The sequence below is a fragment of the Pelophylax lessonae genome (genome assembly GCF_965119305.1).
Source record: "Pelophylax lessonae genome assembly, chromosome: 12".
Taxonomy (NCBI): Eukaryota; Metazoa; Chordata; class Amphibia; order Anura; family Ranidae; genus Pelophylax; species Pelophylax lessonae.
Window position 1 is genome coordinate 160,822,037 of NC_138779.1, and position 21,704 is coordinate 160,843,740.

At 48.9% G+C, this 21,704-nt stretch overlaps 1 protein-coding gene across 2 annotated transcripts in view; it reads left to right on the top strand.

The window, feature by feature from the left end:
• The window catches only part of CNOT3 (CCR4-NOT transcription complex subunit 3), an 894,807-nt gene that overhangs the window by 97,362 nt on the left and 775,741 nt on the right, over positions 1–21,704 (top strand). For both annotated transcript variants that reach the window (XM_082273841.1, XM_082273842.1), the window contains exon 2: positions 1,502–1,576. In XM_082273841.1, the coding sequence (XP_082129967.1) occupies positions 1,552–1,576 (25 nt within the window). In that variant the 5' untranslated portion in view covers positions 1,502–1,551. The remainder of the gene's footprint in view (positions 1–1,501; positions 1,577–21,704) is intronic.

Sequence of the window (21,704 nt, forward strand, 5' to 3'; positions counted from 1 at the left end):
GGATTCTATTTATCATAATTAGTCATTTAGGTCAGCATTGGATCATTCAGAGATCCTCACTGAACTTCTGGAGAGAGTTTGCTGCACTGAAAGTAAAGGGGCTGAATAATTTTGCACGTTGTTAACAAAGTTTGAAATAGCCAATACATTTCGTTCCACTTCATGATTGTGTCCCACTTCTTCACAAATAATTAGTTTTATCTTTGTTTGAAGCCTGAAATGTGGCAAAAGGTCGCAATGTTCAAGGGGGCCGAATACTATGTATATATGTGTGTGTATATATATATGTGTGTGTGTCTGTGTGTGTGTCTGTGTGTGTGTGTGTGTGTGTGTGTGTGTGTGTATGTATGTATGTATGTATATATATATATATATTATGCACGCACATGATCAATTTGGACCAGTGCCAAAAACAAGGTCCAAAAAGGGATGGCTGGGGTGGAGGAACGTGACCCCCGTGAGTTTGAGGTGGAGGAACTTGACTGGCCTGCACATAGTCCTAACCTTAACCCAATACATTTGGGATGAATTGGAGCAGTTAACGGTGAGCCGGGTCTTGTCCACACCAGTGTCTGACCTCACAAATGCGCTTCTTAAAGAATGATCAAACATTCCCATAGACACTCCTAAACCTTGTGGACAGTCTTTCCAGAAGAGTTGAAGCGGTTATAGCTGCAAAGGGTGGTCCAACTCAATATTGAACCCTACGGACAAAGACTTCAATGCCATTAAATTTCATGTGCATGCAAAGGCAGGCTTCCCAATACTTTTGACAATATAGTGTGTGTGTGTGTAGATAAAATTCCTACGTTTCGGCGAGTAGCCTTGTTCAGTGTGAACAAGGCTACTCGCTGAAACATGTAAGCATTTTATCTACTCCTGTGCAAGAAATAAAGATATTTATACGGATGCTGGAGTTTCCAGCTACTACTGTTGATTTATGTTGAATTCTGGTGTATTGAGGACATCAATGAGCCAGAGCACATGTTTTTGGATTCCATGTGCAATTCACAAATTTGTTCCCCGTTGTGAGAGCTGCACTTGTTCCCTAAAGTTAAAGCAACCCTCTGGTGTAAACACCCACACAAAAATGCTGTCTGAAAAATAAGCTGTTTAATACTTAACTGTCTTGCTGCCCCTACCTCAATTCTGTATTCCCTGCAAAATGCTGGCTTAAAATTCCTCATCTTTTGAAACTAACTTCCCGGTCCTTTTCTGCATGCTATCGGACAACACCAAAGAAACGTTAGCCATTTGTATATTGCTATTGAGCAGAATGGTGGCAAGTGTGGTTGGACAGGTAAATATTAAGCAGCTTCTTTTCAAAGCCGTATGTTCTATTTTGTCAATAATAGGGTTGTTCTAAAAGGAACTTGGGCACTGCTTACGCCATTAGAACAATAGGATGCCAATTATCTGTAAATATACTAAGTTCACTGTTTTTTTGTAAGTGCTTCTTTCTCCGCTTGTTACATTGATAGGTTTATTTCCTGTTCCACAGCACTCTGCATTTGTAAAGTATGAAGAAAGGCCATCTCTAGTGAAGGAAAGATGGCGGACAAGAGAAAACTACAGGGTATGTTGGTAAAGAGCAGTTTGTTTACCGAAGTCTATAGTGTAATTTAAATGTCTACCATTTCCTATGACTTTCTCATCCATTAAAGGATGCCAGATGCCTTTTCCTTTTAGGTTATACTGCCGTCTTGCCGAGAATTGGGCACTGCCACACAAAACTAGGTCAGCCCAGGTTAGCTCCTCCTATTACCAGCATGCTTCAGTTTTTTGCTAGTGTCCTAGGAGGATGAATGTCTTTTCTTCAGCGCTGCTGTGTAGAAAAAAAAAAACTAACAGTTTTACTAGCACTAATTTTTTATTGTTCAGTTTTTTTTTTTTTTCCCCCTAGAAGACTTTTCCCTACATCACTTCTAGAGCTGTTCTCCAATTTTAACTATACGGCACACCTAGCCTCAGCTTGTTTTTGAGTTCTGTGTCTGGACTCTGCTGGACTGAACATTGTTTGCATAGCTTGGAAGTGACTTTTAGCCACTGTGTTCCACATAGGGCACATAACAAGCTAGCCACAGAGTGGTTATCGGGTGCACATCCACTGACACTAACTCCGGGGATTATCATTACGTCCACTGACACCAGTAATGTCATTGCTATATGTATTAGTTTGCACACCCAATTATCTCTGGGTGTTCTACAGGTCCAGAGTGGTGATCCTTCTGGGGGATTAGAGTCCCCAAAGGCCCTGCAGGGTGTGCCTGCCGTGATGTGTGGAATGCATTCTGTGTTTGTGGAGTTGTGGCAGCCCCATTCTTGCATTGTTCATTCTGTTGTGGGTATCTGTTGCAGGGTGGCATGAAATCTGATATTTTTTCCTTTATGGGGGTGATATATAGGCAGTATAAAGGGACAAACTGAAAATAACTTGCCTGAAATGATTTCATCGTGCAATACAGCACATGTGTGATTGCAATCTTATGTTTCTCGGCTGCTAAACATGCTGAATCCTTGTCACAGGAACTATCATCCCTTAGTAAGTCCTGGCTTCCCATAGGCCGAGATATGGGGAGAAGGACAATGGGGAATGCCAGACTGCCCTTACTGGGTAGGGAGATCCCTGTAATGACTCCCCTGGGTCAAATCGGCTCTGAATCCCTGCTCTTATGTTATCTCCTGGGTTTTAGTGGCTCAGTCCTCCACTTTCTGTGTGTTTTAAAATAGGAATTCTCTACAGCCATGTCTGAAAAGCATGGGATGCAATGTGGGCACTCTACTCCCCCCTCCTCTTTTTGTGGGTGGAGAAAGAGTTCAAGGAAGTTCCTTTGGAAGAAGAGGAAGGGGGAGCCTTTGTTGATCAGGAATCCTCCATAGCTGAATCCTCTCGGGTAATCTCTGGGTTCATGCTTGTCTCACATAGAAGGGCACAGTGAACTTCCTGGCTGCTGTGTTTGTTACCTATCCTAAGTTGCCAATCCAAGTTTTAGGTTCTGGCAGCAGCCCCAGGCTTCCAGATCCTTCTCAATGCATCCTCACTTGAAATATGTGATGTATACTGATTGGGCACACCTGGAGAAGGTGTTTTTGCCACCAAAACGGTTTGCTCACCATTACCCCATGGAGAGAGAAAGAATTCTGCAAAAATGTAGTTTCTCTTACGTCCTCCGACAGTCGCCGCCCACTCATACAGTCTTCACCAATGGGTATTGACTTCCTCTCCACAGGAGTAGCTAGGCATAAGACTTGTTAAAAACAAAAGCATTTAGCATAGACACACCCATGGGGGCTGTCCCACTGGTCAATACCCCCCTGCAGTAACCATCTCAACTCAGTTTGTCTTCTGCCTAATATTAGGAGTAGATTGGCTTCCCTGTGTTGGGGCTACAGTCTCAGCCTTCTAATCTTTCTTATGATTTTTATTTGCAAGAATGTCTGTCAGTTTTTTTTCTTTGCTTTACTAGCTGTTTATTTTGTCAGCTTTGGTTTTTAGTCGGATCTTCGGATGAAGATGGATTTTGCGGAGCTGGGAATCAGACTGGCCGCCCTGGCTCTCCAGGGCAGAGGGTCAGATGGATCCCCGGCCCGCCATCGAGAGTTCAGCAATGTGTTCGCCCTGGCACTAAGAACTACCCATCCCTGTTCGCAGCAGGGATGCAGCCTGTGAGGTGGCCACCTCACTGGACACATCTGCGGTTCAGTTCTGCAGTGTCCTGCGTTTGGCTGACGGCATTCCCTATCATCTGAGGACAGAGGCTTTCCGTTTCATAGAGGCTCCCCACGCCATCCGGTACAGGTAAATACTTTCTGTGTGGGGCCTCTGTCTGGGGTGGCAGTCCTGTGTTGCTGTGTGTTCCCCCATGTCTGTGCGTTTGTGGGGCTCCCTGATGCGATCCCTGCGGGGATCTTTTTTATTGCACTGCTGGCGCTGTGTGGGTTTGGGGGCCCCTCTCCTGTGTCACTTTGGTGTTTTTGGAGGTGCAGACTATGTGTGCGGCGGTCGCTGCGGGTAAAAAACGCACGGTCCGCCATTTTACGCGTGGGCAGCATGTCTGGCTTCACTATGGGCTTTGTAACAGCTTGCTATGTAGTGGTTTTGGCGCCATCTTGTGTGTGGCAGAACGATCGTTCCGGGCACATGACAGCGGCCATCTTGCCGAAGCCTCCCATTGCTTCCTATGGGCAGCCATTTTCCCTTAGCCTTGCAGCATATAGTTCAGCCTATGGTGACCTCACTTCCTTTTCCTCTGGAGCAGCGATCAGTGTGGTAACACTCTGTGGGGCTCTGCAGACTATCTCTTCCATATTTCTCTTTTTTATCCCTTCTGGCTCAGTTTTGTCCTTTTTTGGGGGGGTCTCTGTACACAGTATATTTAGCGGTGGGCTGCGCAGTCCGCAGCGCTCTTAAAGGGCCAGTACTTTTTTCATTGTGTTTCTGCAATGGAGTCTCAGGATGGCAAATTGGTGGGGGACCCCAGTTCTGCTGAACCCCCCGTTATACCTAATTTGGCCACTGTGGTGGCGACTTTAGTGTCAAAAATGGAGTTGCTGATGGCTGAAGGAGCTGCTAGAAAAAGGCCTAGAATATCTTTCTCCTCTGATTCAGATGGTGATGTGGCTGCTGTGGCTGGTGTGCCCTTTTCAGGGTCTTTCTCATCCGTGGACCTGCTGGGGTCTGAGGGGGAGGTGGAGGGGGTAGATGATTCTCCCCCGGGGTCGCCTGAACGCGCAGCTATGGATGCGTATATTTCTTCTGTAAAAGAAACACTACATTTTGGAGGATGAGCCCAATCCTCCGGGCGTTGTGTCCTCCTTTGGTACACATAGGACCTGCAAGTCGGCGCAGGTTTTTCCCTGCCCCGCTGAGTTTCATCACATAGTGAATGAACAATGGCGCAGTTTGAAACGCCCTTTCACGTGCCTAAACGGTTTCAACTGCTTTACCCCCTTGTGCCTTCTACAGATTTGCGCTGGTGTGTGGCTCCCCAGGTGGATCACACGGTGGCCGTTTTGAACAAGGCTACTCTGGTTCCCACTGAGCATACCCCATTTTTCCAGGTTCCTACGGACAGGAGGTTGGAGTCTCTGGCCCGCCATGCCTTCATGGTGGCGGGTTCCATGCTCAAACCTATTTTCACTTCTGTCATGGTGGCTCAGGCGGTGGCAGATTGGACTAAGGTGCTTAGACGCACTCTTGCGTCTGATTCTGCCCCACCTGCTACGCTGGACATGGTGGACCAAATTCATCAAGGGGTCTTGTATTTGTGCGATGCGGCCTTGAATGAGGCCCCTTTGGCTGCACGCCAGTCTAATGTCGCGGTACTGAACCGTCGACTGATCTGTCTGAAGAGCTGGTCCAGACGTCAGGGAAAACGGTGGCTGATTTTCCCTATGCAGGGTCTCGCCTTTTTGGCGAGGCTTTAGATACTTTGGTGAAAGGAGTCACTGGGGGCAAAAGCACTCTGCTGCCCCAGAATCCGCAGAACAAGCCTTTTTGTGGCAAGCGGGGTCCCGCCTTTAGACCCAATCAGGGGTCCTTTTTTGCCTTCAAGACCCAAAACAAGGTCAAGCCCTTCAGGGGCCAAGGTGGCCAGAAAAAGCCCTGGGAGGGCAAGCAAAAGTCCGGCCATGCCGGTGCGGAGGCTCGATCCGCCTCTGCCTGAAGGGACGCCCTCACCCATTTCAGGGGTGGGGGGACGTTTGCGCGGTTTCCTCCAACCTTGGCTGCTCCGAATTCTGGACAAGTGGGTTCAGGAAATCATTCGATCAGGATACAAGATCGAATTCCTTTCGCGGCCGGAGGACAGATTCTTTCCCTCAAATCTTTATTTGACCCCAGGGCGTCTACAGGACCTGCATCAAGCGGTGCACGATCTCCTTGCCCACGGGGGGATTGTCCCGGTGCCTAATCGGGACAGGTTTCGGGGGTTTTACTTAGGGCTGAAACAACTAATCGACTAAATCGATAATAATCGATAATTACAATCGTTGTCAACGATTGTAATTATCGATTAGTTGCTCCGTCGATTAGTTGTGCTGCTTTGTGAAGTTTCCCCGCCTATCAGCGAGCTGTCTGCTCTGTGAAGCCGACGGCTGCATTCACTGTGTCTCTCTCACACAGCTCTGCACTTCCGTGACTTCCCCCCTCCTCCCCCCTTCCTTTCCTCTCTGCCTTTCCTCCCCGCCCTCTTGCTGATGTCAGTGAAGGAGTCAGTGAGTCATATCAAGGCAGAAAAGAGGACAGAAGCAGCCAGCAGAACGTGAGTGCCGAGATTAGAGCTACAGTGTCCTGTGACTGTCCATGCACTGTCCCGCCAAAAAATATAATAAAAGCTTCTCCAGATAAAAGTTATTATTCTTTATAAAGTGCAATATTCTAATAGAAAAATAAGTGATTAAAAACCTCCATAGAGCACATATAGGGGGTCTTTCTATGCTGCCTATTTCATATCTATGGCTGACATGGATGTTTTATTCACTTATTTTTCTATTATAATATTGCACCTTATAGGGAAAATTAACTCTTTTATCTAGATAAGCATTTATTATATTATTTACAGTATATAGGAGCTTAATTGAGAAAAAAAAAAAGTTTTGGTATAAGGCTCGGTTCACACTTGTGCGATGCGGGAACGCTGCGAATATGCAGCCTGTTCCCGCATCGCATCCACACAAGAGGCAGTTCACACTGCCATATGCGATATGCAGGGGGTGTCAATTAAATGTTAACGACATCCCCAGTTTGATTGCATATCGCAGTGCGATCTGACAGTTTTCACAGAATCGGATCGTACAACTGTGAACCACTGTGCAGTGCGATCCGATCCTGAGGCGGCTCAAAAAATGCCTCATGTGCGATTTTGGTGCGGATGCGCTGCGAATTCAGCCATACAAAGTGTATGGCTGAACTCGCATCTGCACATGAGATCGCATGTAATGAAGGAGCAGTGCGCTCCGAATTACATGCGATCTCGCAAACCGCACAAGTGTGAACCGGTACTAAGTGCTGGTTCACACTACTGCGGGTGCGCTGGTTCGCACTACACCCGCACAAAAGTCGCACAGGACCCTTTTTTTCAGCCGCATCAGGATCGGATCGCACAATGGTTCACACTTGTGCGATCCGATCCTGTGCGAACTGTCAGATCGCACTGCGATATGCGATCAAACTGGGGATGTCGTTAACATTTAATTGACACCCCCTGCGTATCGTATATGGCAGTGTAGACTGCCTCTTGTGCAGATGCGATGCGGGAACAGGCTGCGAATACGCAGCCTTCCAGCATCGCACAAGTGTGAACCGGCACTTACACTCTGTTTGCTCATTATTATTTTAAATAAATGAAAAAAAAGGCATATTGAGTTTTTTTATTATTTTATCCGATTAATCGATTAATCGAAAAAATAATCGGCAACTAATCGATTATCAAAATAATCGTTAGTTGCAGCCCTAGTTTTACTCGAATCTGTTCACTGTGCCCAGAAAGGAGGGCAAGGTACGTCCGAACCTGGATTTGAAAGCTCTGAACCGCTTCGTGCGAGTTCTAAAGTTCCGTATGGAATCCCTCCGCTCGGTGGTGGCCTCCCAGAGACCAGGGGAATTCCTGGCCTCTAGCGACCTAAAGGATGCGTACCTGCACATGCCCATTTTCGGGGGTCATCAGAGGTACCTCCGATTCGCCATAGCGGAGGACCACTATCAGTTCGTAACGTTACCTTTCGGTCTCGCTTCGGCTCCAAGGGTCTTTACCAAAGTCTTGGCGCCGGTTCTGGGCCTGTTTAGGGCACAGGGCATTGCGGTCTTGGGATATCTGGACGATCTCCTGTTAAGATCGAGTGCCAGTCAGAGCCTGTTGCGCGATCTGTCGACTACGGTACAGACGCTCCACGAGTTCGGTTGGACCATCAACGTTCAGAAGTCGACTTTGTCTCCTTCGGTTCGTCTTCCCTATTTGGGAATGGTTCTGGACTCTGCTATTTCTGCTGGGGGACAAGCTCCGGACCCTTAAGAACAAGATCATGTCCTCAGGGACAACGAATCCTCGTCACTCAGGACCTGTATGCGGTGCCTGGGGTTGATGGTGTCAGCCTTCGAGGCGATACCATTTGCTCAGTTTCACACACGGTCTCTCCAAGCGGAGATCCTGGCCAGGTGGGACAGACTACCTCAGTCCTTGGCTCTGAGTGTCTCGTTGAGTCGCCGGACCAGAATGGATCTTCTGTGGTGACTTCAGTCCCCGGCTGTGTCGGAAGGGAAATCCTTCAGTTCGTTACTGTGGACAGTGATTACCATGGATGCCAGCCTGTCGGGCTGGGGTGGAGTCCTGGGCAACCTGTCTGCCCAGGGCACTTGGTCGGAGGAGGAATCCTCCCTTCCAATCAACATCTTGGAATTGAGTGATCAAACTGTCTCTTCCAGTGGTCGGATCGACTTTGGGGCCGTCCTGTACGGGTACGGACAGGCAATGCTACCGCGGGTGTGTCTATGCTAAATGCTTTTGTTTTTAACAAGTCTTATGCCTAGCTACTCCTGTGGAGAGCAAGTCCATACCCATTGGTGAAGACTGTATGAGTGGGCGGCGACTGTCGGAGGACTCAGAGAAAGGAATTTTACGGTAAGATTTTACAAAAATTCTGTTTTCTCTTATGTCCTCTGACAGACGCAGCTCTTCAATGTTTCTTGATCAATGGGTTATGCACCCTCGACAGGAGTAGACTAGGCAGTGAAAGCTTTCACTTGGCACACCTTTAGGGGCTGTCCTACACACACAACCCCTGACACACTGTGCTCTTAGATCAGTTTATTGCTGCCTAGTTTAGGAGTCGGACCTAGGTTCCCTGCTGGGACTTCGGTCTCAGTTTTTCTTTTCTTTTGAGAAATGTTTTTTTTTTTTTTTTAATCTTTACTCACTATCGCTAGCTTGTGCCAGGGGGATCCTCCTGGTGAATTACAAGTGCCAGCCGGACTGAGGTTTCGCACTGCATAATCTAGATCCTTACGGTCTCCCAGCCTGGCCAATGAGTGAGAGCAGGTTGTGGTCCGCCCAGGCCTCGCCAGGACAGAGCCCTGTCGGATGGGGACGAGCCTGCGAGCAGATTCTTTTCTTGGACTCATCATCCTGGAACGCCCTGAGTTGTAGCGTACCCTTTTCTGGCTGGTAGCACCCCCACTCAGGGTGGGAGGCGAGCTGTCTCAGAGCAGAGCACCAAGGTCCATGGTATGGTTAGTGATGCAATGCCCCCTGTGTCCCAGGGACAGATATCTGAGGGGGTGATGTGGGCCCATTCCTGGGGATAACAGGGCTGTATCCTCTGAAAGATCCCCCTGGCCTGTCAGGACAGGTCCTGCCCTCTCTGCTCCCGCTGGGGGCGTTATAGCGGCATCTAACGCCTGGGGGCTGTTGTGAAGCTATTAACTTGTCCTAGGGGGTCCACTGCAGTGGCCTCATTCCCTGGGCTCCTGAACGCTTGGCCGCCAATTTAGGTGTGGGCATCTGTGTAAGGGCCGCAGCCATTTTCTTGCCTTCCTTAGTGCATTGTCGCAGTTTTCAGGCGCCATCTTAAGTGTGGGCAGGCCACGTTGTATGTGCGGCAGCCATTTTCCTTGTGCTTCCTATCTACATATCTATTGGCACCATTTTCCTGTGGTTAGTGTGGACGGGGCCTCTAGTGCTTGTTTGGTCAATTCCTCCCAGAAGTTTCACTTGCTGAAGACAGATTGCAGAGCGGTTGCTTCCCCAGGTTGCTGGCACAGTAAGGGGTTTTTAGTCCTTTGGGCATTCCTCGGACACGCTTGGCTCCTATCAGGACGCCTGCTAGCTTAAAGGGGGACTCCGGTATAGCGGTGTGGACCGCGTTCACAATTTAAAGGGCCAGTGTACTCAAATTTTTTTTTTTGCCTTGCTAAAAATGGAGTCCCATGGTTAAAATTTCCCCTCTGAATTTGTGCATCTGGCCCATCTGGATCATCTTCTCTGGTGTCTGTTTGCAGCCATAGAAACTCTGGCGTCCAAAGTGGATCTTGTAATGAAATAAGTTGGTATCCAAAAACGGCCGATGCCCTCTGTCCTCTGATTCAGAGCCTGATGTGGTTGCCATGGACACTGCCCTCCCCGAGGGATCCCTGTCCTCCGTTAGACGGCGAGGTACGGCGCGGAAACACGCTTTGGTGGAAGCACTGATTTGGTCAGTAAGGGAGACATTGCATATAGATGATGAGCCCACACAGTCAGGAAAGCTGGTTGTTTTCGGCTCCCGCAAAGCCCAGAAGTCTGGTCAGGTTTTTCCTTGTCCCGAGGATTTTCACGATATCGTGATTGAGCAATGGCGGCGCATTAAGCACATGCTGGTGGTGCCCAAGCGCTTTAAGCGCTATTACCCCTTTGCAGACTTAAGTTTCCAATCGCTGGACAGCGTCTCCTAAGGTGGATCACACTGTTTCCCGGTTGAATAAATCCACTATAGTACCTGTGGTAGATTCTCCGGTGTTTAAGGACCCGGTGGACAGGCGCATAATCACTTTGCCGCCACCTGCACGTGGTGGCGGGTTTGCTTCTCAAACCTGTGTTCGCCTCCGTCTTGGTTTCTCAGACGGTTACATAATGGATCAAGGTGCTTAGGAGCAACTTGCAAGCTGAGTCAGTTCCTCAAACTTTAATTGAGCTCACAGATCAAATGGCCCAGGCCATGGTGTACCTGTGCGATGCGGCCCCGGACGAGGCTCATTTGGTTGCCAGGGTGTCTGCAGTGGGGGTCGCAATACGCCGCATGGTGTGGCTGAAGAGCTGGTTGGCGGACCAGGCTTCTAAGAAGGTCGTAACTGATCTGCTCTTTTTGGGTAAATATCTGTTTTGTGACTCCTTGGATGAGTTAATCAAGGGTCTAACGGGGGGGGGGGGTAAGAGTAATCTTCTTCCCCAATCCGCAAACAGTAAGGCGCCTTGCGGTAAGCGAGGGCCCTCCCAAGACTCACCGGGGGCTTTTTCGTGCCTCAGGGACGCAGGAAAAAGGAAAACCATTCAGAGCCCCCGGAGGACACAAGAAGGTAAGCCCAAGGCTGGCCAGTCCGGTGCGATGGACAAATACTCCTCTGCAGGAAGGGACGCCCTAACCCGGTTCAGGGGTGGGTTGACGTCTGCTTTCGGGGAACCCTGGACTTCTCTGATTCAAGACAAATGGTTCATAAATTGATTTGTACGGGGTATAAGATCTAATTCTGTTCTCGCCCAGCAGACAAGTTCTTTCCTTCAAATCCTTGGATCGTTTGGTCGATTTTAGGGAGGCAGTGCAGGATCTCCTTGCACAGGGTGTTATTGTCCCAGTTCATCAGCGGGACAGGTTTTGCGGTTTTTACTCTAACCTGTTGCCCAGGAAGGAGGGCAAGGTGCGTCCAATTCTGGACCTCAAATCGCTGAACTGCTTTGTGCGGGTGCAGAAGTTTTGAATGGAGTCCATTCAGTCGGTGGCGGCGTCTTTGCAACATGGAGACTTTCTGGCGTCCATCAATTTAATGGACGCGTATCTGCATATCCCTATTTACGAGGGTCACCAGCGGTATCTCCGTTTCTCGGTGGCGGAGGAGCACTATCAGTTTGTGGCATTACCCTTTGGTCTAGCTTCTGCTTCCAGATTCTTCACCAAGGTTTTGGCCCCGGTGCTGGCTTTCCTTATTACAGGGATCACAGAAAGCAGAAATCAGACTGTGGACATCAAGGGCAGACCTCTCGGCGTCCCACTCGATCATATACCTGGCGTCCCTCTCACAGATCATCTCTTGGATTCCCCCCCCCCCAGGAGATTCCAAGAGCTGATCTGTGAGAGGGATGCCAGGTAAATGGATCGAGTGGGACGCTGAGAGGTCTGCCCTTAGTCTGATTTCTGCTGTCTGCGATCCCTGTAATAAGGATCATGGACTTCTGGTAAGAGGCCATTTAACCCCTCATGGTGGCGGCTTTTCTCTACACTGGTTTCAGTATAAAGGAGATATTTGGTTTTTGTCTGTGAACTGAGCACCATCCTTTTGGGATTTCTTCCTCTGGAGCGAGAATTACTATCTTTTGTTGGGAATTGGACTTAATAGATACCTTATAAGATATTAGCGCTACACAATTATTTTTAATCAAGAACTAAACATGAAATTATTTTCTCATAGTCCTCTGACAGACGCAGCTCCCGCCTCTTTGTTCTGGGGTTGGTTGTGTTTTCCTTCACTGCTTGCTACGAAACTGATCTATGAGTACAGTGTGTTAGGGGTTGTGTGTAGGACAGCCCCTATAGGCGTGCCAAGTCAAAGCTTTCACTGACTAGTCTACTCATGTAGAGGGGGCATAACCCATTGGTGAAGAAACATTGAACAGCTGCGTCTGTCAGAGGTCTCTGAGAAAATAATTTTACGGTAAGTTCTTGCAAAAATACAATTTTCTTGGCTGTTCTGGCCATTTTGGATTTGAAAAAAACCCTGATGGTTCTGGTGATGCCCCATTTGTTAAAGATGACATGGATAAGAAGTTAGTAGCCCTGCTTATAGCGTCTTTCTTTGTTAGAAGAGGCTATGCAGCTGGCTTTATCTGTGGTAGGTTTGTACCAAGCCATTAAAGTGTGGGCAAAGCAGATGCTTTTTTCTAGAGACTAATCCGGATGATTCTGCCGTTTGCCAACTCCTGGAGAATTTTGAGCTCATCGGGAAATGCCTTTGGCAACTTTTAGGTGTGCAAACTGTTTATCAACATGAGAAGGCTCCTATGGCTTAAATGTTGGTTGGAAGAACTTCTCAAGAAGCTTACTGTCTTTGAATGCATATGCAGTTGTGCTCAAGTTTGCATATCCTTGGAGCATTGGTAATATACAGTATGTACCTTTTTTTTTTTTTTTTTTTTTAAGAAAAATGAGGGAGCAGGCAAAACACATTTTTCTCTTACGTCCTCTGACAGTCGCCGCCCCATGGTATTAGCCTTCACTAATGGGTAATGGTGCACTCCGCAGGATCAGGCTAGGCAGATAATTAATTAGCAGGTTAATACAAAAAACTTTTGTACCTCAGCACGCCACTAGGGGGCCATCCCACAGCCATTACCAGCAACCCAATCTGATATTACTTCAGTTTCATTCTGCCTAGCGTCAGGAGCAGAGCTTAGATCTTTCCCTGCTGAGACCTAGGGTCTTGGCTTATATTTTTTTTTTTCTGAATTTCAGTGTTTTTTCTTTTCACACTAGATTTCATTTTCTTACATAGTTACATAGTAGGTGAGGTTGAATAAAGACAACAGTCCATCCAGTTCAAACTGTGTAGGTGTGTGCGGCTGTAATCATCTCACATACCCCTGAATGTTCTGATCCTTGAGATGTACATCTAATAGTCTTTTGAAAGCCACCATACTACCCGCAGAAACCACCAGAATTCCACAATCTTGTAGCCCTAACAGTAAAGAACTCCCCACGTTGCCTGAGGTTAAAACGCTTCTCTAATCGCATTGTATGCCTTCAAGTCCTCATGCAATCCCTTCGACTGAACAGCTTTTTTTCTAAGCTGAGATCCCCATTGAGATATTTAAAAATTGCTATCATGTCCCCCCTCAGGCATCTCTTCTCCAGGGAGAATAAATCAAGCGATTGCAGACGCTCTTCATAATCAAGGTCCTCCAATCACCTAATCAGTTTAGTTGCCCTTCTCTGGACTCTCTGCAGCTCCAACACATCCCTCCTGAGGACTGGCGACCAGAACTGGACAGAATACTCCAGATGTGGTCGGGCCAGAGTTTTATAAAGTGGAAGGATTATAGACTTATCTCTGGAATACATCCCTTTCTTTATGCATGCTAAAATTCTGCTAGCCTTGGCAGCTGCCTCTTGACATTGCATGCTGTTGCCTAGTCTATCATCAACCAAGACTCCCAGATCTTTCTCCATTTTTGATTCCCCCCAAGGGTTCCCCTCCTAATGTGTATTGTGCTTTTATGTGTCTAGTCCCCAAGTGCAAAACCTTACACTTCTCCACGTTAAACCTCATTTGCCAAGTCATTGCGCACTCTGTTATATTGTCCAGGTCATCCTGTATGATATCTGCTTCATGCTGTGCAGTTATTGCCCTGCCCAATCTTGTGTCATCTGCAAAAACTGATATCGAACTACTGATCCTGTCCTCAATGCTGTTTATGAATACATTGAACAAGGTTGGTCCCAGGACTGAGCCTTGGGGGACCCCGCTTACTACCTCAGACCAGTCTGAGTATGCGCTGTTTATTACCACCCTTTGGACACGCCCTTTTAGCCAGTTCCGTATCCAGGAGCAAACCCTGCTGTCGATACCTGCAGACCTTATTTTATAAATTAAGCACTTATGGGGAACTGTATCAAACGCCTTAGCGAAATCTAGGTACACCACATCCACTGGTCTGCCCCTATCTAGCTCACCTCCTCGTAGAATGTTAAGAGATTGGTTTGACAAGAACGCCCATTTGTAAACCTGTGCTGGTTATTGCTGATGATGCTGTTGTCTTTAGCAAACTCTACGATATAGTCCCTTATCATCCCCTCCAGAAGTTTACATACTACTGATGTCAGACTGACAGGCCTATAATTTCCCGGTATATGCCTCTGACCCTTTTTGAATATCGGAATCACGTTTGCTTTCCTCCACTCCCCTGGTACATCTCCTGTCCTAATACTGTCAGCAAAGATCAGGAACAGTGGTCTGGATATAACCTTACTGAGTTCCTTGAGTACTCTCGAGTGTACGCCATCCGGGCCTGGTGATTTGTTTGTGTTAAGTTTATCCAGCCTTTCCCTGATTTCACCCTCTGTTAGCCATAGTGGCAAGTCCTGTGTATTACTACTAACCATACAGTCATGGTCGGTCAGTATACCCCTCCGTTTCCTGTGTAAATACTGACGAGAAAAAAGCATTCAGCACGGTTGCTTTTTCAGTGTCCTCTGTAACCATCCTCCCATCATCATTAATTATGTGTGCAATATGCTCTGCCCTAGTTTTTTTGCTGTTGATATATTTAAAGAATTTCTTTGGGTTTTTTTTTTTACTATCCTCCGCTATTTGTCTCTCAAAGTCTATTTTAGCCATCTTGATTTCGTGTTTACACTTCTTATTTGCCTCCTTGTATTGGTCGAAAGCCAATACTGTGCCCTCCGATATATATTTCCTGAAGGCCAATTTTTTTCCCCTAATAAGTATTTTAACGCTACGGTTTAGCCAGCCAGGTTTGGCTTTGTCTCTTCTAAATTTATTTCTCATAGGAATGCACTGCAAGATGCATTTGCTTAATATGTTCCAAAAGCATTCCCATTTTTCCTCTGTGGTCAGTGATCCCGGGATCCCTTTCCATCAATGAGTACAATTTTGGAAAGTTTGCACTTCTGAAGTTAAGGGTTCTTATGTTCCCCACTTGCCTTGCTATATTGTTATTTACGCTAAATGTGATCATCCTGTGATCGCTAGAGCCCAGGTAGTCCTGGACTTCTACCTCCGAGATTATGTCTGGGTCATTAGTGATCAATAGATCCAGGATTGCGTTTTCTCTAGTAGGAGAATCCACCAGCTGTGACATGTAATTATCCTGTAAGGTTTCCGTGAATAGACTGGCCTTATGTGAGTGTGTAGTCCCCTCTCCCCAGTCAAGGTCGGGATAATTGAAGTCCCCCAATATGATGACTGATCCTAGCTTTACCACTTTACCCAAAAGTGCTAAAAATTCCAGCTCTACCTCCTCCCGTTTAGGTGGCCTATAGCAAACCCCCACAATTACTTTTCCCTTTTCTCCTTCCCTATGGAGTTCTACCCACACCGATTCTAAATCCATGCTCATCCCATCCGTAATGTCACTCCTTTCTATCACCCTTACATTATTCTTGACGTAGAGACATACCCCTCCCCCTTTTTTTTCTACCCTGTCCTTCCGGTACACCGAATACCCTTGGATATTTGCCAGCCAGTCATGTGAGGGGTCGAATAAAGTCTCCGTTATTCCCACAAGGTCTATGTCCTCCTCATGTACTAACATTTCCAACTTATCCATTTTATTAGCTAGGCTCCTGGCATTAGCATATACCCCTCTTAGTTTTACGGAAGTTAAACGTGATTGGTGGTTATGTTTATTCCGGTTTGGTCTGAGGTTCTCCCGCACAGACCTACCGATTGACGTTGTGGACCTACTGTCGCTGCTGACCCTACAACCTCCTTCAGTCCTTTGCTCCCTCCTAACTGACTCTACTTCTGAGCCCTCCCCCCCCCCCGTCTCCTAGTTTAAAAGCCCCTCGAACTTGGTGGCCATCTTTCTCCCCAAAAGAGCTGTACCGTCCCCATTAAGGTGCAGCCCATCCTTACTAAAGAGCCGGTAGCCGACTGAGAAGTCAGCCCAGTTCTCCAGGAACCCAAACCCCTCCTTCCTACACCGGTTCCTCAGCCACTTGTTAAGTTCCCTAATCTCCTTCTGCCTCTCCTGTGTGGTTCGAGGTACAGGCAGTATTTCAGAGAAAACCACCTTGGAGGTCCTTTTCCTCAATCGATTACCCAAGTCCCTGAAATCGTTCTTTAGGATCCTCCACCTACCTTTAACTTTGTCATTAGTGCCCACATGCACCATGACCGCTGGGTCATCCCCAGCCCCGCACAATAATCTGTTTGCCAGATCTGGGATGTGCCGAACGCGGGCGCCCGGTAAACAACATACTGTTCGGTTACGGAGATCTTTTTTACAGATTGCCCTCTCTGTCCTCCTTGATAATTGAGTCCCCAACTACCACAACCTTTCTAACCTTACCTGAGTTACGGCCCCCCTTCTTCCTGGAGCCGTCCCTCCCCTGGCAGCTGGGGGAGGGTGCATGCTCCAGCTCTGCCACCCCTGAGTTGATATCCCTCTCAACCTGCAACTCTGCAAATATGTTAGGGTGTACCAACTCAGGACTGGCCTCCCTGACACTCCTCCCACTAACATTCCAAACAGTCACCCAGCTGCGTACCTCTGCTGCTTGCGTCTCCTCTATTCCTCCCTCCTCTATGCTGGCCCCTGTCAGCGCCTGATGGGTCATGTCCAAACTCCTTTCCAGGTTGTTGATGCGACGCAGTCTTGCCACTGTGTTCTCTAGATCCACGATGTGGGCTTCCAGAGCAACAAGTCGCTCACATCTTGCACAGCAGTATTCGTCCTCGATTGGTTCATCAAGAAACTCATACATGGCGCAAGAAGTGCACTGAGTGGCATTCACAATCCTGTCGGACATTACCCACTACTCTATGGGGATAATATTAACGACCTGCTCTTCCTTACCTACACTACCAATAACTCCCCTGGTACTAAACCTGGGGAACTCACCAGTCGCAAAGATACTCACCAGTCGCAAAGATACTCACCAGTCGCAAAGATACTCACCAGTCGCAAGATACTCGCCAGTCGCAAGATACTCGCCAGTCGCAAGATACTCGCCAGTCGCAAGATACTCGCCAGTCGCAAAGATACTCGCCAGTCGCAAAGATACTCGCCAGTCGCAAAGATGCTCGCCGGTCGCATAAGATGCTCGCCGGTCGCATAAGATGCTCGCCGGTCGCATAAGATGCTCGCCGGTCGCAGAGCACCGTCGGTCGGTCGCAGAGCAGTCTGCGACTGACAAAAGATAGTGCTTTCTCTCACTATCATTAGTTAGTCAGGGATTCCTTTCCTGGAGGACTACAAGTTACTGCAGAGCTGGGCCTCGGACTGGGTAATATAGATCCTTATGGAGTCCCAGCCTGCCAATGCGCTTAGCATAGGATGCCTCATCCCGGATCGCCCGCGTGTTGCCAGCGTCCTTCCATGGCTGACGTCACCCCCACTTAGGGTAGGAGGTCTCCCGTTTTTTTTTTTTTTTTTTTTTTTGAGCAGTGCCCGCTGCTGGACTGGTGAGTACTGAACCCCCTTGTCCCTGGGGACGTTTGGGGAGTTGTGGGCCCACTCCTGGGGATAGCAGGGCGGATGGTCTCTGTAGGATCCCTCTTCTGGCCGGGTTGGGGTTCCCCCTTCCCCTCCCTGCACCCACCCGTTAGGGGCGCTGTATGGGTATGCTGTGGGTATCCCTGGGGTCCCTGCTAATAGCCAGAAATGTGTTTGGTGCATTTATTTTGCAAGCATTTGGAGCGGCCGCCACTTTAGTGGCATGCAGATTCTTAGCTCTGTGTGAAACATCAGCCATGTGAGTTTTCTGCTCAAAATCCTGGGTCTGGCACCATCTTGGATGTGGGCGACATGCCTAGCAAGGGCAGCCGGCATTCTTCCCTGTGACTTTTGTCATAGGCTTTCAATAGACACCTTTTCTCTTGGCTCGAGGGCTGGCCTCTAGCGGTGTGAGGTTACTTCCTCTTTGTCCTGTGTAAAAAAAAATGTATGACAGGCTGGGGATTTTTGCTCATATCTCGGCCATTGTTCGACCAAATTGAATTCTGTCTTTTGCTAGAGTGTTTGGTTTTCACAAGTGGTCTCATCTGTTAGTGCAGATTGCGGGGGGTGGGGGGTCAGCCGAACGCCTTTTTTTTTTTTTTTTTTTTTTTTTTTTTTTTTAAAGGGCCATCGTCCCTTTTTTAATTTTTAAGGCAAAATGTACTCCCAGGAAAACCAATTCCCCGCAGACCTGGTGGGCGCTTCAGGTACACCTGAATCCTCTTCCATTGCCTCCTATTCTGCTGCCCTTGCGACTGCATCTCAGGTGCATCTGCTCATGTCAGAACACTCTTCCAAAAAACGACCAGTGCCCTCCCAGTCCTCTGACTCTGAGCCAGAATTGGTTGCCACGGACGATGGTCCCCCTGAGGGGTCCCGGTCCTCCGCTTCTGAGCGGGAGGAGGAGTCTTCCCCCCCCCCCCCCCTTCGGTAGCGCGGGAACGTGCCACGGTGGACGCTATCATAAGCGCCATTAAAAAAGGTCTTGTTCTTGAAGATGAGCCATCTCAGTCACATAAGTGGTCTGCTTTCGGGTTCGACTGACCTCAGAAGTCTGGTCAGGCTTATACCTGCCCGGAGGAAATTCACGAGATTGGGAATGACCTGTGGCGGCGTATTAAGCTTATGTTGGTAGTGCCTAAGCGCTTTGCCGTCCGCTATACTTTCGCGGAGGCGGTAGAAAAACGTTGGGCGGTATTCCCAAAAGGGATCACACTGCGTCTCAGCTGAATAAGTCCACCTTGATGCCAGTGGGGGATTCCCTGGTCTTCTGGGATCCGGCCGATAGATGGGTGGAGGCACTCTCCCGTCACATTTATATGGTGGGCGGGTTCAGTTGAAACCTTCTTTTTTTTTTTTTGCCTCTGTGCTGGCGCCTCAGGTGCTCACGGTATTGGGCAAGGGGCTTTGCAGCACCCTGGTGGCAGAGTCGGCTTCGCCGACTGTCCTTGCAATGGTTAATCAGCTCCTCCAAACTGGGATGTATCTCTACAACGCGGCTTTGGACGATGCTCCCTTGGTCGCACGGTTGTCGGCAGTGGGGATCACGATCCACTGCATTATCTGGTTGAAGAGCTGGTCGGCTGACCACGCATCCAAAAAGCCGATGTCTGAGATTCCCTATGAGGGGGGGTCGTCTTTTTGGGGAAACTCTGGACGAGTTGATTAAGGGGCTCACAGGAGGTAAGAGTACTCTGTTGCCCCAGATTACCGAGGGTAAGTCTCCAACCCCCCCCCCCCCCCCCGCGGCGGGGACCGTCCAAGACCCAACGTACCTCCTTTCGTGCCTTCGGGACGCAAGAGAAGGGTAAACCCTTCCGACCCCCGGGTGGCCTGAAGAAACCATGGACCGGGTAAGCCAAAAGCCAGACAGTCTGGCTCGGCGGCCCGGTCCACCTCTGCCTGAAGGGACGCCCTCACCTGTTGTCGGGGTGGTGGGACGTCTGCGTTGTTTTCAGGAACCCTGGTTGTCCGGCATTCAGGACAGGTGGGTTCCGGAACTGATTCTTTCAGGGTACAAGATTGAATTCCTAACTCACCCCGCAGACAGGTTCTTCCCGTCCAATCTCCAGCTGTCTCCCGATAGTCTCGGAGATCTCATGGGGGCAGTGCACGATCTGCTTGCCCAAGGAGTCATTGTACCCGTTCCCTCGCGGGAAAGTTTGCGCGGTTTTTACTCCCAAGCTTTTCACAGTGCCCAGGAAGTAGGGCAGGGTACGTCCGATTCTGGACTTAAAATCACTGAACCGCTGTGTGCGGGTGCAGAAGTTCAGGATGGAATCCATCCGGTCGGTGGTAGCATCGTTGAGATCCGGGGACTTCCTGTCTTCAATAGACTTGCAGGATGCGTACCTACAAATCCCGATTGTCGAGGGTCATCAGAGATATTTCCGCTTTGCGGTGGCTGGGCAGCACTATCAGTTCGTGGTGTTGCCTTTCGGCCTTGCTTCGGCTCCCAGGGTCTTCACCAAGGTGTTGGCTCCGGTTCTAGCTTTCCTGTGGTTTTGCGGGGCATTGCTGTCCTCCGTTGCCTAGACAACCTCTTGTTATGGTCGAACTCATGGGTGACCTTGTTGAGTGATCTGGCAGTGACGGTTCAGACACTCCAGGAATTCGGGTGGACCATCAATTTTCAGAAGTCAGCACTGACTGCCTCAAATCGTCTTCAGCATCTATGGATGGTCCTGGATTCTGCTCAATCTCGGGTCTGCCTTCTGGAGGACAATCTCAGCAATCGCTCCTCTTTGCGGACCTGCATGCAAGTTCTGGGCCTGATGGTCTCGGCCTTCGAAGCATTTCCATTTGCTCAATTTCATACCAGGACTCTGCAAGCAGAGATCCTGGACAGGTGGGACAGGACACCTCGGTCCTTGGAAAGGAGAATTTCCTTAAGTTGCCTGGTGAGGTCGGATCTCTTGTGGTGGCTCCAGTCGTTGTCTGTGTAACAGGGCCAGTCTTTCCGGCCTCTGTTGTGGACGATTCTCACCACAGATGCCAGCCTGTAGGGCTGGGGAGGAGTTCCTCTGGCGGACGCCACGGACGCGTTGGTGGGGCCTTGGCACCGCTAACGGCTGGTCTATGCTTTTCCTCAGATTCAACTGCTGTCCAGGTTTCTTCGCAGGGTGGCGTCGAACGGTTGTCAGTAATTCTAGTGGCCCCGGACTAGCCTCAACGGTCTTGGTACGCGGACATCGTCCAGATGGTCGTCCATCCTCCCTGGCGGCTTCCGCTGCGAGACGATCTTCTGTCTCAGGAACCGATCTTCCATCCTGCTTTACAGTCGCTGGCTTAAACGGCATGGCTGTTGAAAGCCAGGTCCTGAGGGATAGAAGCCTTCCGCAGGCGGTCATTCCTACCTTGTTAAAGGCTCGCTAAGCCACTTCTAGGAAGATTTATCACCGCACCTGGAACGCGTATATCGCTTGGTGCAAGGAAAATGGTCGTCTTCCTCGTTCCTTCTCAGTGACGAAGGTCTTGGCCTTCCTACAGTAAGGAGTTGATCAGCATCTGGCGCTGACTACGGTCAAGGGTCAGTTTTCGGCCTTGGCCACCATTTTTTTCAGTGACCGTTGGCGTTGCATTCTTTGATCCGCACCTTTATTCAAGGGATGCGGCACTTGGCTCCCTGGGATGTGACTCTGGTTTTGTCGGTGTTGCAAACATCTCCTTTCAAGAACATCAGAGAGATTCCTCTGTCTGTGTTGTCACAAAATGTGGCCTTTCTGGTGGCCATCTCGTCGGCTCGCAGAGGGTTTGAATTGGTGGCCTTGTCCTGCCGTTCTC